Below are 15,633 nucleotides of genomic sequence, written 5' to 3' on the forward strand. Positions count from 1 at the left end.
AAAACTTCCAAAAACAGGTGTGAATAGAAGTCACACACCAAACCAAAACAGCCCCAACGATTGTAAAAAAACGAGAAAAGATAAATACAAGATGAAATACCAACAGATATATAGTGACAACTGAGAGAAACATAATAGAGCAGGGCATATAAAAAAAAAGTTGTACAGATTGGGGATAGACAAAGAATGATCACTGGAATGGCTACGAAGAGGTCAGCTCAATTGGACGGAGAACGAATCATGATAAATGCCCAAGAACAAGGACACTACACTTTAAAATGGCTTTAAAAACAAATGGCAGGACTGAACCAGTCGGATAAGTGTAGATTTTGCAAAGTAGAAACAGAAAGCACGAGCCATCTCCTATCGGGATGTTCCAGCACATCTGCAAAAATGTCAATATCCCAGTTCAACAAAACTCATAGAAACACAAACCAAAAGTAATCATTAAAAACAAGGACATTATGCTCACGCGTGACCTCATGGTCCAATCCAGTGTAAAAATAGAAAAAAGAACACTGCAACCGGACATAGCACTGAGATACAAAAAGGAAAAGAAGGCATTACAAATTGAGGTTTCAGTACCCAGTGATTTTGGTTTCAATAATGCGGAAATCAAGAAATAACTAAATATTGTTACGGCTGTGGAAATTCGCATTACACCATAAAGGGCTCTCAGGTGAGATATCTCCATAGGTACATGTGTAGTTAGCCCAAACCCGTTGCATAGAGGGAATTTATGTGATCCATCCGGGCTGCGACGCTTTGAGTTAGCCATTTTTCTGTTCTATCTATTATTTCAAACAAACAGCATCTCAACAACTACGCCATCCCCACCAATCACAGCACCAATCACACCACAACAATGCCACACCACCACCTTCGCCTTTACCTTCACAACCTCATCCCACATCATCGCTTCTACGGCCATTCCCCCGCCGCCTGTGAACACTGAACGTCGGGCTGTCTCGGGCCCGTTCGGCGATTGGTGCCGAACGCACTGAGCCGCGAGCGCGAATGGCGGCCTTTCCGAGGGGAAAATTCGGATCAGAAACGCTTCACGCCCACTTCCCCTCCGTCCAATGGGCGAACACGAGGCGGCTTGGCCCCGCCTCAAAGCGCGCATAGGTGAAGTCCGTTTATGCAAATATGCGGATCCAGGGAGGTTCACGCCCCTTTTTGCCTGACCAATGGCTGAACAGAGGGTGGCGTGGCCCCGCCTCCAATCGCGTTTTGATCCGCATATTTGCATATCGGCTTCTTCTGCCGGCTATAAAGGCGCGAGAATTACCAGGTTGGTTGTTGTTGCTTTTGGAGACAAGGAGCGTTGCGTTGGTGGAGTTGAGTCGAGTGCGCGCGGTGGAGCTGCAGGCGGCGGGTCGGGGCAAGGAAGCTCGGGTTCGAGGCAAGGAGGACGGCGGTCGGCGACGAGGTTGCGGTGTGGGGGATCGCTCGTCTCGTCGTGGGACCCAAGCCAGCCAGCCACTCCCCTCCCCCAGGGCATCAACAATTTCCCCCTTCCCCCCATGCTGAGATAGTGCAAAAGGGGGGCCCCATTCCTCCCCCACCCCAAACGTGGTGCCAACAAGCACGCCATGGGCATGGAGTCGGGGCACAGCGGTGCGGACACTTTGCGGCTTGCCCGCCAACGCGTCACGAGGACGCGGGTAAGACCTCCCCGGTCTCACGGACCTGGCCGCTCCTCCAGGCCCCGCGCACATTTGGCCTACGGGCCTGTCTGCCTCCTTGTCTGTGAGGGTGGCTTCTTCCTTTTGCTTTTGTGTAAATGTGTGTTGGCGCCGTCTTTCAAGTAGAACTGTGTAAGTGTTGCCGTGTGTACGCGTGTAGTCTGTTTTAACCGTTCCTTTGCTTTCTATGTGCATTTGATTATTGTGGCTGTATATACGTGCTTTCCGTGTGCCGCGGAATAAAATGCTTGCTTGTTGAAGTGTGCCCGTTTCGCTTCGTCTTTTCTCCATTTGAATCTCCATCTTGCATCACGTAAGGGGTTCGTAGTGGGTGCAACATTCCGGTAATTAATCGGAACCGTCGAGGCCGACGATAACACCGCTCGGTTATCACTGTAGCACGGAACGGACCGCTTAAGCGGTTCGTGCCCGGACTCGGCCCGTGGCATGGTGCGATCGCCCGGGCGACCACTCGCGCAGGTACTTAGGTAGATCGAATTTGGCAAGGAACCCTATCCGGCACGGGTGGGCAATTGGCACGATCGTGGTGAGGTTAAACCCCCACCCGTGACTAGCTCCCGGCGTTGGTCCGAGAGGGTCACGACAGAATTGTCCGTCCGGTGGGCGACGTGCCACGATTCGAGTTACGTTGCCGTTCGCATGTCGGCGGGCGCGAATTCGCAACAATATCAAGAACCTCAAGAATGAAGTGAAAAGATCCTGGTTGCTGAAGAGATCCGAAATTGCACCAGTGATAATTGAAGCAATGGGAATGATAAAGAAGAACCTCATAAAGATTTTACAAACCTCCCTGGAAACATTACCACAAAGGAACGACAGTTTGAGGCCGTCCGGAGCTCAGTGAAGATCCTGAAAAGACCCTTCAAAAGAAAACTCTGAGAACAACACAACTTCACAACTTAGGCCATGACTCATGATCCATCACCGAAACGTACTTGGAAACTTCGAGTCTTGGGAGGGCTCTGTTGTTCTATCTTTTGAAACCCGAATTATGGAGATAACAATCAATGACACACACATGCATATCCAACACATAACAACATGCAACGTACACACATATGTGTGGGCTCAGACGCACACATGTATTTGCATGCACATGTGTGCGTGCGCACACACATACACACACACACACACACACACACACACACACACACACACACACACACACACACACACACACAACCTCAAGTCATTTTCCCTGAGGGATTAAACAAATAAACTATCATGTGGAAATATTGAATTGAAGAACAAATAATGATAATTATAAGTGGATAAACAATGTTCCTCTTTTTTCATTTATTTTCTGAATTTCCCAGCGAGTTATTTTTCGTAATAAAAGGTGTGTCAAAATTTCAAATCGATTTCATCGAAGAACCAATTTCAACTCTCTTTTCATCTGCTTGAGTTCTTCCAATCCTCGTATTTATTAATTTGAATCAAACAATCTCTCTGTGATCTCCTTTTCAAATACAATCTTATCGAAACAAGAACATTCATTTTTCCTGGTTTGTTCTGTGGATTGGATATTGGAAAAAGTACAATTTACAGCAACGATAAATTAGGATGAAGATTATCAAACGTTTGCTTGTCAACAATTTGTTTATTCACACCGGATTGCTTACCTGGAACTTCCAACTTGATTGTTCTCACGACGTCAATCTTTCCCTTCACGTTGATCCTGCAGGTGAAAATCCCTTCGTGATGTATATCAGCAGGACGAATAATGATGGAAAAATCATTTTTATCTTTACCGTTTGGAACATTTGTATCGTATGCAGAAATATATGGTTTCAATGGTTCCCCACGGTATTCAACCATGACAGAATGTGATTTGGACCATTTGACTGCAAAAATATTTCCATCTCCATGGTACATGCATGGTAGGGTAGCGCTTCCACCTCTTTCCACAATCACAACTTGTACTTCTGAAAATGAGAGGAACAGGAATGGAATCACAGGGAGTGTTTCATGGAATCACAAGAAGTTACATTGTCACAACCTCATGTTGAGAGACGTTTATGAAACGTCAATGGAAAGGAGGGGAAGCGACGTTTCAGGCATGAGCCCTTCTTCACAAGCAAAAGAGAGAATTGACAAAGAGAAGGCAAAAAACACTCTCGACGAGCATATTGAGGGAAGGGGATCCTCACGAAATCAGGGATGATGGTAGTGGTGGAGAGGTCAGGGGGTTCATAGGTCAAAGGGAGGATTAGGATCGAAATCAAAAAGTTGGGAGAACAAATTATGATTGGTCTAAGGTCAGAAACACAAAGGAATTCCACAGGAAGGAAGATGTTGAAAAAGTAAATGGTAATATAAAATAAAAAAAGAAATACGAATTAAATGCTGAGATGAAAGTGGAAAATAAAACTAAAAAAAGATAAGACAATATAACTATATATATATATATATATATATATATATATATATATATATATATATATATATATATATATATATATATATATATATATAAGTAGGGAAAGAATACTGGTTCTGGCTCACTTTTCCCCATGTAAATGAATGGGGGATTTTCAGCCATGAAATTTTTCTTTTTTTCCGCTGAAAAAATAAATCCCTTTTTTAGCCCAAGGTATATTTATTTGTCTCCCCTTTTAACCTGGAGCCTGGTGTTGGCTTAGTGGTTAGGGTGGCGGCTTGGGATCCCAGGGCCCTGAGTTCAAATCCCGTTGGCTGCTGAATTAACACCAGAGGGTTGACTCAGCCTGCCATCCTTCCGAGGTCGGCGAAATGAGTGCCAGTGTACTGGTCCCGGTGTATGCCCCGGTTAGAATAGGTGTACCATATCCCTGTGTGTCGTAAGAGGCGACCAGGGTTGGTGTCAGGAAGGGCATCCGGCCATAAAACATTGCCTCAAGAAAAGCCAAACCCCTGCACAGCAGGGAAAAATGGCTGTAAAAACGGTCATTTTTTTATTTCCCCTTTTAACCTAGGGGCTCTCTATTCAAATAGCCCATACAACAAGATAAAGATTTGTTAAAGGTGATTCGAAAGAAATATCTGAAACGTCTAAGCCTCGGGGCACTCTTTATCAAATAACCAATGCATATTGTTTAGCTCACTCATTGAACCTATAAACATTTGTTCATTCTCAAATTCCTTCAATAGTTTAATTTTCTTTGCACAATAATCCCCATCTAAAATATTGAAAAACAAAACATTTGAATCTTTATATTTTTTAAGATACCCCTTTTGTGCCATTACGAAATGATAAACTTCTCTTAATGATCTCATCTGACCACCTCCTGAGTTGCATATCATTTTGATATTGTAGTAAATTATTTTTCCATTGTTCAATTGATAACCATCAAATTTTTCAGTCCATTCAAACATATTTATTATTTTCTTTACATCCTCTAACTTATTGGTTTTTAAATTGATTCGCATATTTGTTTTATTTACCTTTGTTTTAGATATTTTTTCAATAAGACTTATTTGATATTTTTCACATTCATTATGTTTTCCATTTATATACCAAGACTGAGATTTTCTCCACTCTTTAGTTTGACTAATACTTGGTTCGACCATTTATATATTGTGAAAAACGCGGCGGAAGCCCTTAAAAACCCTAACCCATCTTCCCATCGTTAAAACTTGTGTCCATATGGAACACAATCTATTTTATACACTCTATCATACAATATCCATATGGAACACAATCTATTCCATTATCTAAAATAAATCTCTTATCATCAAAGGCCCCTAATGCCTTTTTATTTACTTCTTCACTATATATCTTATGTTTATAACTTCTTATTGTATTCATTTTCCTATATTCTTCTTTCTTATTCATCAAACAATTATAATAATTTCTAAAAGTTATTGATTTCTTTATTACATATTTCTTTATTCCCTTTAACCTTTTATCAATCTGATCACCATACTTATAAGCATATGCCTTTGCTCTCAATCCAATAAACTCACTCATTACTTTTCCACCCAACTCATCCTTAAACTTGCCAATAACCTTTTCATTCTTTTTTGAAAATAACTCACTCTTCTTACTAAAATTACTTGTATCATATACTCCAATGTTTTTCTTCATATCCTTATAAACATCGTCAGTTTTTATATCTAGAATAAAACTATCGGTGTCCATATACAACAATGAAGCATTTTCACCATACTCTTTCTTTAAATCATTATACAAATAATCATACATCAATATCTTTGATAAATCAAGAACTGCTGTTCCAATATAAATTGGTTTATCCATGACAATACTTTCCTTTTTCATATGAATAGCAGAAAAGTTCTCTGAAAAAACCTCTTCTCTCTCAAAACTTGGTTTATTTATCAATCTAGAAGCTTCTTTCCAAGATGTTGCAAATCTAATGTTTTGCCTGTTTCTAACATTCTCCATTGTCTTTCCAAAGACAGCATTATTCATCAATTTATAGAATTCCCCTTCAAATTTTACTTTTGTATTTGTTCTCATATCTGTATTGAATTTAATATACTTTTTCATCCAAGGACTTTGTTTAAATTTTAAAACTCTATGAATTTTAGCTACTCTCAACCCAGCAGATAAATATTGTCTCAAGTTCCTTTGATGCAAAACATATCCCTCTTTATCATAGAATGTTGTTAATAACTTTTCTGTTGATTTGCCTTTAATATTAAAACTTTTATGATAATCACTGAACCATTCTTTCTTTGGGGTTTCTTTCTCACATGCAAAAGGAAGGTCTTTATGCTTATTATGAAGATCACTCGGGTACTTCAAATCAACTTCAAAATAATAACCTTCTTCTTTGTCATTCAATTTCTCTTGAGAAGAAATAACAATATTCATCAAAGCCTTTTCATAATCCTTTTTTTCCACCCACTCTAATTTACCATAAGGCAGAGATTGAGACATTGCCCATCCATACAAATTATTAGCATCAAAGTACATCAAATAATTACTATCTTTTTCACTCTCATAATTTGGAAGATATTTATTATTTGCTTTAGCATATCTTTTTGAACATACTTGTGATATTCCACCTCTCTTAGACTTCTCAATCATCAAAAGCATATCTACATCACTGACTAAATCTATATCTTGTTTTGTCATTTTCAACATTGCACTCCAAGCTAAACCAGGAGCTGTGAAATAGTGGGCAGGATCTAATCCATAACAATTTTTATTATGACAGAGTGATCTAAAAGCTTCAAACACATCAGCTAACAATAAAACATCTGTTTTTAGATACAAATCATGATATTCTCCAAGGTTCTTTATCTTAAATATTTTCCAAATTTCTTGTGCGTGTTTATATTCCTTATCACTTATCTCTTCTTCATAAAGGTTATTATAGAAACTTTCTTTTGAAGGAAGTTGTGTTTCTTTAAATCTCATAAATGAATCCATATAACCATAAGGATAAATTCCCTTACTTGTAAGAATTTTCTCTTTACTTTGAATTTCATTCCTTGTTTCAATTTCCTCTCTAGTTAGAATTCCCTCTTTAATCAGAATTTCATCTATAATCAGAATTTCCTCTTTAGTTAGAATTTCATTCTTTGTTCGAATTTTCTGTATAATTAGAATTTCATCTTCAGTAAGAATTTCTTCATTCATTTCCTCATTAATTAGAATTTCCTCTTTACTTTGAATTCTCTCTTTAATCTGAATTTCCTCTTTAGTTAGAATTTCCTCTTTTGGAAAGAATGAATTAAGATTTGGAAAAGAGCCCGTGGAGCTTAGATTTGATGCGAGGTTGGCTAGTGGCGTTCCCATAAACTTGTAAGAATCAAGAAACCTTATACGAGTTATAGGTTTTGTGAATATCATTTTTGTAAATGAAATATACTTTTGACTTGTGTTTGTTATGGCAGAAATATTCCCTGGTGTTTTTGAAAGTTCATTTATAAATAGATGTGTATCATAGTTGGCGCTGTTGTGAAGAAAGACTGGAATAAAAGAAGGTAATTTATAATTAAGATTACAACAGGAATGAGCGGGACCTCTATATTTACCAGTAAGATGACAATGATCCCTAACTTTAGACTCCTCAATTTCCTCCTCACAAATATGACAGATATTGTTCTTTCTAAATTCTAATTTTTCTTCTATGGTTAATTTCATCGGTTCATTTGTTTCTTTCATTAATTTACTTAGTCTTATACAATCCTTTTCTAATCGTTTTACAAACTCTTGTGAAGCATTTTTTCCACTATACTGTTCAAGTTTATTATACTTTTCTCCAACAGATGATTTGATATAATAACAGAAACCACAAGGAATATGTTTTTGATATTTATTTGTATATGGTTCTTTTGGATTAGGAGAAGCAGTATTTATCTTTTTAAGGATACATTCAAAATCAGCGTATATCACAAATGGGTGCATGATAGATTTATTATAATCTTCAAAAGAAATCTTTTCACCAGGTTTAGGCATTGTAATTACAGCTGATTTATGATTACTACAATATTTTGAATGTTGTTCTAATCGTTCTTTTGTATGAAATGAATTAAGACATCGCTTACAAGGATATATTTTGTTTGCTGTTCTGAATACCTGAGAAGAGATTAATCTTGATAAATTATTGATGTATGTGTAATGTGAATTATTTCCAACACTAAAATATAAAAGATCAATGTGTGTTTCTTCATTTTTAAAGTTGTTTGAAATTTTTAATATTTGAACTTTGTTTGTATCCGTTAATCCATATACATTAATAGAAAGATTATTCTTTTTCTCAAATTTAGGAATATCTGTTAGTGGCATTGGGAAATTAAAATCTTTAATGTCCAAGGTATTCTCATATTTCATATATTGTTTTACTCTTTCTGAATTACATTTTGGTGGATGTAAGTGAGCAAGAACAGACCAGAGAAAACATTTATTATCATTATTCTTAATATTAACAACTGCCTTCTTTCGTTTTATTTCTTTTGGTAATTCAATATAAGAAGAAGCTTTAAGAGGGTTTGATTTTTAGAATGTGTACATCTAAAAAGATGATTTTTTAATATTGAATCCACTTCCTACCACTGTATTATCAACATCCTCCTCTTGTCTTGATAGTTCTTCATAAACCCCACTATTCAAAAAATCTTGAAATGATGTTATAAAATGAAGATCTGTCCTCATATAAGGAGTTTGTTCTTCATCTTGTCTTTTCATATTCATTTTCACTCCCATATAAAACTTTAAAGTTTTCATTTCTTTTAATGTTTTTTAATAAATTTTTCAACATCAGGTTTCACTATTTCAATTGATTCAATTATTGATGATGGACCGGGTTCTCCAAATTGAAAAATCCTTATTTTTATATGCCCTTTAAATGCCCCATCAGTGTTTTCAATATAATAGTCTCCCTTTACTTTAAACTCATTTTTCTTGTGTTTTTGTGATTGAAGATGCCTATTATAACTACTCTTCAAAACATCCTTTGAGCAGGTATCACAATGTTTTCTTTCCAACTCAAGAGGGGATATTTTGTGAAATAGATTAAATGTGTGTTTGTTGGTTCGGAGGTGTTTTCTATAATGTTTATATTCGTGATTACAAACATCGCAGTATGTTGTATTCACCATATTTATATAATAAAACTTTGCTTAAACTAAAAATTTCTTGATGAAAATTTCGTTTATTTTACAGGTGAATCTGTGCTTAAACTAAAATTTTCTTGATGAAAATTTCGTTTATTTTACAGGTGAATCTGTGCTTAAACTAAAATTTTCTTGGTGAAAATTTCGTTTATTTTACAGGTGAATCTGTGCTTAAACTAAAATTTTCTTGATGAAAATTTCGTTTATTTTACAGGTGAATCTGTGCTTAAACTAAAATTTTCTTGATGAAAATTTCGTTTATTTTACAGGTGAATCTGTGCTTAAAACCATTTTATCCTCCAACTTTTTCACTTAATAAATACAATGTTTCAAGACACAAAAGACAAGTTTCAATCAATCTCTTCATTTGTTAAAGATGCTGAGAAATATGTCAAGGATGTAAAATTGAACAAAGATAAATATAACAACTATTGGATAAAAACAATTATGGTGGATATGATGAGTTCTTCAATTTACTTCAGTGGAAGGGCTTTTAGTATACCTGGAAGAACATCAATTAAGGTATCTCTAACAAAAGTTTCTCCTCTCCTTCTGGCAATATATTCAAAACTAGAAAAAGCAATGAAACAAGAAAAGGTATCAAAAAATAAAAACCTTATGGATGAAGCTTTAGAAAGAAAAGATAAGACCATCTGTAATATGCAAGGAGAAATTTGTATTTTTTTCAACAACCCTAAAGATATAAATCCTGATGAAATAAAGGATGTTAATATATCAGGTGAAATGACATTTCGTTCAATTGTAGTTAAGGATCATTTTAAAATTACCTTTAATATAAAAAATGTAGCAGTTGAATCTGTTAATGAAAAAATGTATATCGATATCGATGGTAATGTTTTTCTACTAATTAAATGAGCCAATATTCATCTGAAGATTTTGAAGATTATGAGAGTGATGATGATGCCGAGAGTTTGCATTCAAGCGATAGTTATGACACCGAGAGTTTGTGTTCAAATGATAGTTATGAAAGTATAGATGATTCTGAAAGTATCGAAGATGATATCGAAGATGAATTTCAGTTTAAGTAAAGTTTTACTTTATAAATATGAATAGTTTACTCGATTTTGAGCCTCTTGAATTCCATGATTCTCCATATGACAAATTTGAGAATTGTCCTGCGTGTGAAAGACGGGGATTAAACACAGAGTCAAAAGCCTATAAACAATGTATATTCTGTGATTATCTTCTAATTAATGATAATCAAAAATATAAAAAGGAAAATAATTCTTTTAGATTTACACCAAAAATGAATTACTTTACAAGATTGATTCGAGAAATGAATGTAAAGAACGAGGGTGAGAACACACCTTTCCTTACAAGGGAAGAAACTGAACGTATTAGAGAAATGTTCAAAGGATTGTTGTTATATCTTATTCATGGATGTGATTTTCAGGGAAATATCAACACAAGATATTGCATAAATAAAATAATGGATTATCTTGAAATTAAACCTGAACTTAGGATAAAATATAGAATTTCGAAAAAAGCCAAGAATAAATTAAATAACCTGTTTTCCAAATATATAAATGAATGATTTTTTACCTATTTGGGAAAATAAGATAAAATTTGACAACCATAAAAATCTCCCAAATTCATTAAGATGCCTCATAGTTGGTTCAAGTGGATGTGGAAAAACCTGCTTACTTTTAAAGATGCTCCTCACTCCCAACTTTTTAGATTATGATAATTTAATAATTTTCACAAAGTCGAGTTTTCAACCAGAGTATCAACTACTCTCACAAGGTTTTAATGCTGGTCTTCAAAAAGAAGATATAATCGGTTTATTTAAACTTCAAAAAAACCTAAATGATTTTAACATTGAAGATATAATACAACTATTTTGTGATACACAGAGATGTAAAAAGAAATCAAAACCGATAACTTGTATTCTGAGTGATAATACGGATGATATACCGTCTCCCCAAGATTTGGATAAATCCAAAAAGAACCTCGTTATCTTTGATGATTGTGTTAATGAGAGAAACCAAACGGTAATGGACAGCTACTACACAAGAGGGAGACATTCTTCTTGTAATTGTATTTATCTTAGTCAATCGTACTTTCAGCTTCCTCGTCGTTCCATCAGAAACAATGCTAATACTTTTATTTTATTCAAGTTAAATTCAATAGATATAAACAATTTTTGGAGAGACAATTGTTCTACATTATGTAGTAAAAAGGAATTTGGGGATTACATGAAACACACGACTGAAAAATATAAATATATTGTTGTGAAACAAGATGAGATATTAAATGATATTTTTCAATAAATAAATGGATGCGAAAGAAAGAGCAAGAAGATTTAGGGAACATCAAGAGTTGGTTTCAAAAGTTGTAAAACAGCAGGAAGACATAAAGAAGAAACGCAGACAGAAACTAACGGGCGAAGAAGCATTTGAAAGAAAACAAGAGAAATTTTTTAAACCACTTTTAAAAACTTCCCAAGGAAAAATGAAAGATGTTTCCACAGTTCCCACAGTAGAATATACTCCAAAAAACTTCAAATGTTAAAAGATTTCAGTCAAATGACGGAGGAAGAATTAGAGCATTTAGGAGAATTAGAATATGATGATGAAGGTTTATTTCAACAACTGGAAGAGATTAATCGACCCCCTGATTATATTGTGAATGCTCTTCAAAACAATGAATATTCAGCGGATTCAAAAACCAAAGCAGGACTCATTCCAACAGAACAATCAGCAATATTTCATCTTGTTCAAGAAAAGGTATTGATATTTAATGATGAATTAAGGTTCTTGGGTTCTGCTCAACCCCCTGTTAAACTAACTCCAAGATTAATGTTTCTTCTCACAAAAGATGGAAGACAAGGTTCAACTGTGAGGGATGAATCAAAGTATATTGATAAACCATTGGATATGGAAAATAATGATGATAGAGTATATATTGATCTGCTGAACACTCTAAATTATAAGGTTATTCTTTCTGGTAAAAGTAGGAAGAATGAGAAGGAGAAACACATTATTCAGGCTTTAAGTATCCTTGGTTCAGGTGTTAGTTTTCTTCCAAATGACCCATCGCAATTAGTTAATAGACTGTTATTGTTGTTAGGCAGTAAGAAGGCTGGAAATAACAATTGTTTTAATGAAGCATCAGCCATTTTAGACCAGTTGATGAACATGAAAATAATTAATAAATATCAATATAAAGACATTTTATCTCATATTAAATAAGATGAGAAGCACAATCCTTAGTTTCAATTTCACAACAAGCGACCACACATCTTCATTCCCATACCCACTACAACTTGACACAACAAAAGAATATGAGGCATCTTTATTGTCCATGGAAACTTATAATACCTTATTTAATATAACCGAGAAAAATGACAAGTTTAGTTATAATCCAGGAAGTGGATACAAAGCGATAACAGTCTCACCGGAGCATATGAGATTTCTCAAATATCTTCCGAAATTGCTCGTCTTATGAAAGAACAGGGTGATGAACCAAAAAATATTGTTATAAACATTCAAAAACATACTTCAAAATCAACGATTAAAGTTAAAAATAACTACAAGGTTGATTTCACAATTGATAATTCATTCAGAGAGTTATTGGGTTTCTCCTCAAAAAGATTGAAACTAATGGGACGTTTTACAGTGATAATGTCATTCAAATATCCTCAGGAATAAATTCAGTGTTAATTCACTGTGATTTGATTGATGGTGCTTATAATGATGGAAAAAAACAAATACAATATTTTCATTCAGCGCATACTCAACCCCAATTGGTTATAAATTCAATATGGAACCTAAAAATTTGGTTTATCTCCCTGTGTCAGGAAAAACCATACACAGAGTAAATTTTAGGATAACCGACCAAGATAATCGTGTGATTTCTTTTAATGGAGAAGTTATATCTATCAGAATTCACCTACGTGAAGTTTTCCAATAAATAAATACGATGGTTATTGTGAGGAAACACGAGTTGGGAAAATATAAAATAATTACAGGGGATGGGATGTTCCTTTCCCCATACTACAAGGGTGAAGGTATGTATCTTGGTAGAGGATACTATAAACCTAAGAGACAAAGGGGTGTTGGGCATCAATTTAGAGGAGATGGGATAATTGATACTCTCATGGGTATTGGTTCAACTATTCTTAAACATAAAGATCTAATTGGTTCAACTGCTTCTGCTGTGGGAAATGTTGCAGGTGCTGTAAAGAGTATAAAAGATGCCCAGAAGGAATCTCATAAATTACAAGCAATAAAAGAAATTAAGAAAGGCAAAACTCAGTTGTCCCCCAAGAACGACAGAAAATAATTCAAATACTTGGATCAGGGTTTCAAAAGTTTTAACATCTTTTTTTTCCTAAATAAATACAAGTATGGAAGCAATTGATAGTATCTATGATTTGGATGATACTATTATTATCTCAAACTCCACTAAAAAAGAAGATTACTTCAAGGTAAATGCAATAACTGGAACAGACTGGAATACGAATGGTACAAAAAGTTTTGAAATAAATAATCAACAAACCTATTTGAATCTCTCCGAAAGTTTCTTGTTGTGTAAATTTAAATTCACTAAGGCTGGGAATAACACAAACGCTACACTTGTAAATGATTTCTTCTGGAAAATGTTTGATAGTGTGCGTTTGTATATTGGAACACAAGAAGTTGAAGCGGTTGATTATGTCTCTGCTGTATCTGAAATGATAAAATTTACACTCTATACATTCAGTGATAGAATGGGAAAGGGGTCTGTCGAAGGTTTTATTCCTGATATGTCAACGGGAACAAACACAGACCCTGGGTATACTCAAAGGAAAGGAATGTATAATGATGATACAAAAGCAGAAAATAGTTTTACTGTGGCAGTTCCTCTTAAAGGTATATTTGGATTTTGTGATCATGATAAAGTTCTGTATGGCCTCAAAATTAGATTTCAACTACAAAGGAATGATAATGAAAATCGATTGCTTTTTGGTGTTGGTAGTGCTTTTGGTGATCAGAATAAATTTGTAATTGAGGAAATGAGTTGGTATATCAGTGAATATACTCCTAATCTTAAAACAGAAGAGATGTTGAATCGAAGACTTAACTCAAAGAAACCACTCAGTGTATCATACCTCAAAAGAAGATGTCAACACGTTAAACTCAATCAAACTACTTACACGTGGAATTTGGGTGTTCTGGAAGGAAAGCCACGATATCTGTGGATCATTTTTAAAAAGCCAGATGGTGATACTGCGACTGATAAGAATAATGCATTGAGTGATAATGCTAAGGTGAAACAACTTCGCGTTTCTCTAGATGGAACATTTTACCCACGAGATAGATTGGAAATTAATTGGGAAAAAATGATTTTGCTGAAGCATACAAGTCTTACCAAAAGGTGTGTGAAAGTAATGGAAATAAAGAACCTATTTTGGATATGACAGCATTTAAAAGTTTGTATACAATCTATGCGTTTGACCTGAGCGCTCAAAAGGAAACTATAAAGTCTAATCAGTGGATACTTCCCTATACATTGAAAGAGGAGAGAGTGAAGAAGTTGATACATATTGTTTGCTTTTGGAAGAAACAGAATTGCAGATTAATACAGATAATGGTGTGATGATTAGTCTCACATAATTTTTTGTTAAATAAATGAGTGGCAAAGTACCAACTGGGGTATATGTTAATCAAATCAATCTTCATAAACTATCATCTTGTGTTCAAAATCAAAAGCCTTGTACGATTAACGTTAATACAATTCAGAGAAAAGGAGCAGTAAGAATTGATGTTTTTCTCACAAGAGAACAGGTTAAAATCTTGAATGACACTGGCTCACTTAAAATTAAAATGACAAAACCAATGTTGAAAAAATATTCAATAAGAGAGACGAGTGGAGGATTTCTCCCATTTCTAATTCCTTTATTTGCTGGTTTAAGTGCGGTTGGAGCATTGACGGGTGGTATTTCAACAGCGGTGAAAACTGCCAACGAAAGGAAGGCTCAACTCCAGGCTCAAAAAGAATTGGAAAGACATAACAAAGAGTTGGAGAAACAAATTAGTGGAAGTGGTGTAATTGTCGATTTTGCTGAAAAACTTGAAGGTCTGCCTGATAAAGCGAGATTGCTAGTTGGAGATATGCTTTCTTCTATAGCACAAGCAGGTGTAAAATTAACGAAAAGAGGTAATGGATTATATCTTTCTAATAAATAAATGAGCATTGATGAGTGGTTGAAAGAATTTGGAAAGAATACAACATCAAATTTACAACTTGTCAAATATTGTAAGAAATTAAAAATTCATAATGTGGTTATTTGTATGAGAGATGAATTAACAAATGTGCCGAAACATACAAAGAATATTATTATGAACTTAGAAGA

At 35.0% G+C, this 15,633-nt stretch overlaps 2 protein-coding genes across 3 annotated transcripts in view; both read right to left on the reverse strand.

The window, feature by feature from the left end:
* Positions 1 to 15,633, reverse strand: part of LOC147029018 (nectin-3-like) — a 427,027-nt gene that overhangs the window by 275,166 nt on the left and 136,228 nt on the right. The gene's annotated exons all lie outside the window — the stretch shown is intronic.
* Positions 1 to 15,633, reverse strand: part of LOC147029022 (uncharacterized) — a 76,119-nt gene that overhangs the window by 19,546 nt on the left and 40,940 nt on the right. The window contains exon 3 of the mRNA XM_085876175.1: positions 3,332 to 3,634. Within this exon, the coding sequence (XP_085732301.1) occupies positions 3,332 to 3,634 (303 nt within the window). The remainder of the gene's footprint in view (positions 1 to 3,331; positions 3,635 to 15,633) is intronic.

The sequence above is a fragment of the Eptatretus burgeri genome, chromosome 4 (assembly GCF_056783735.1).
Source record: "Eptatretus burgeri isolate ZD-2024b chromosome 4, Ebu_testis_v1, whole genome shotgun sequence".
NCBI lineage: Eukaryota > Metazoa > Chordata > Myxini > Myxiniformes > Myxinidae > Eptatretus > Eptatretus burgeri.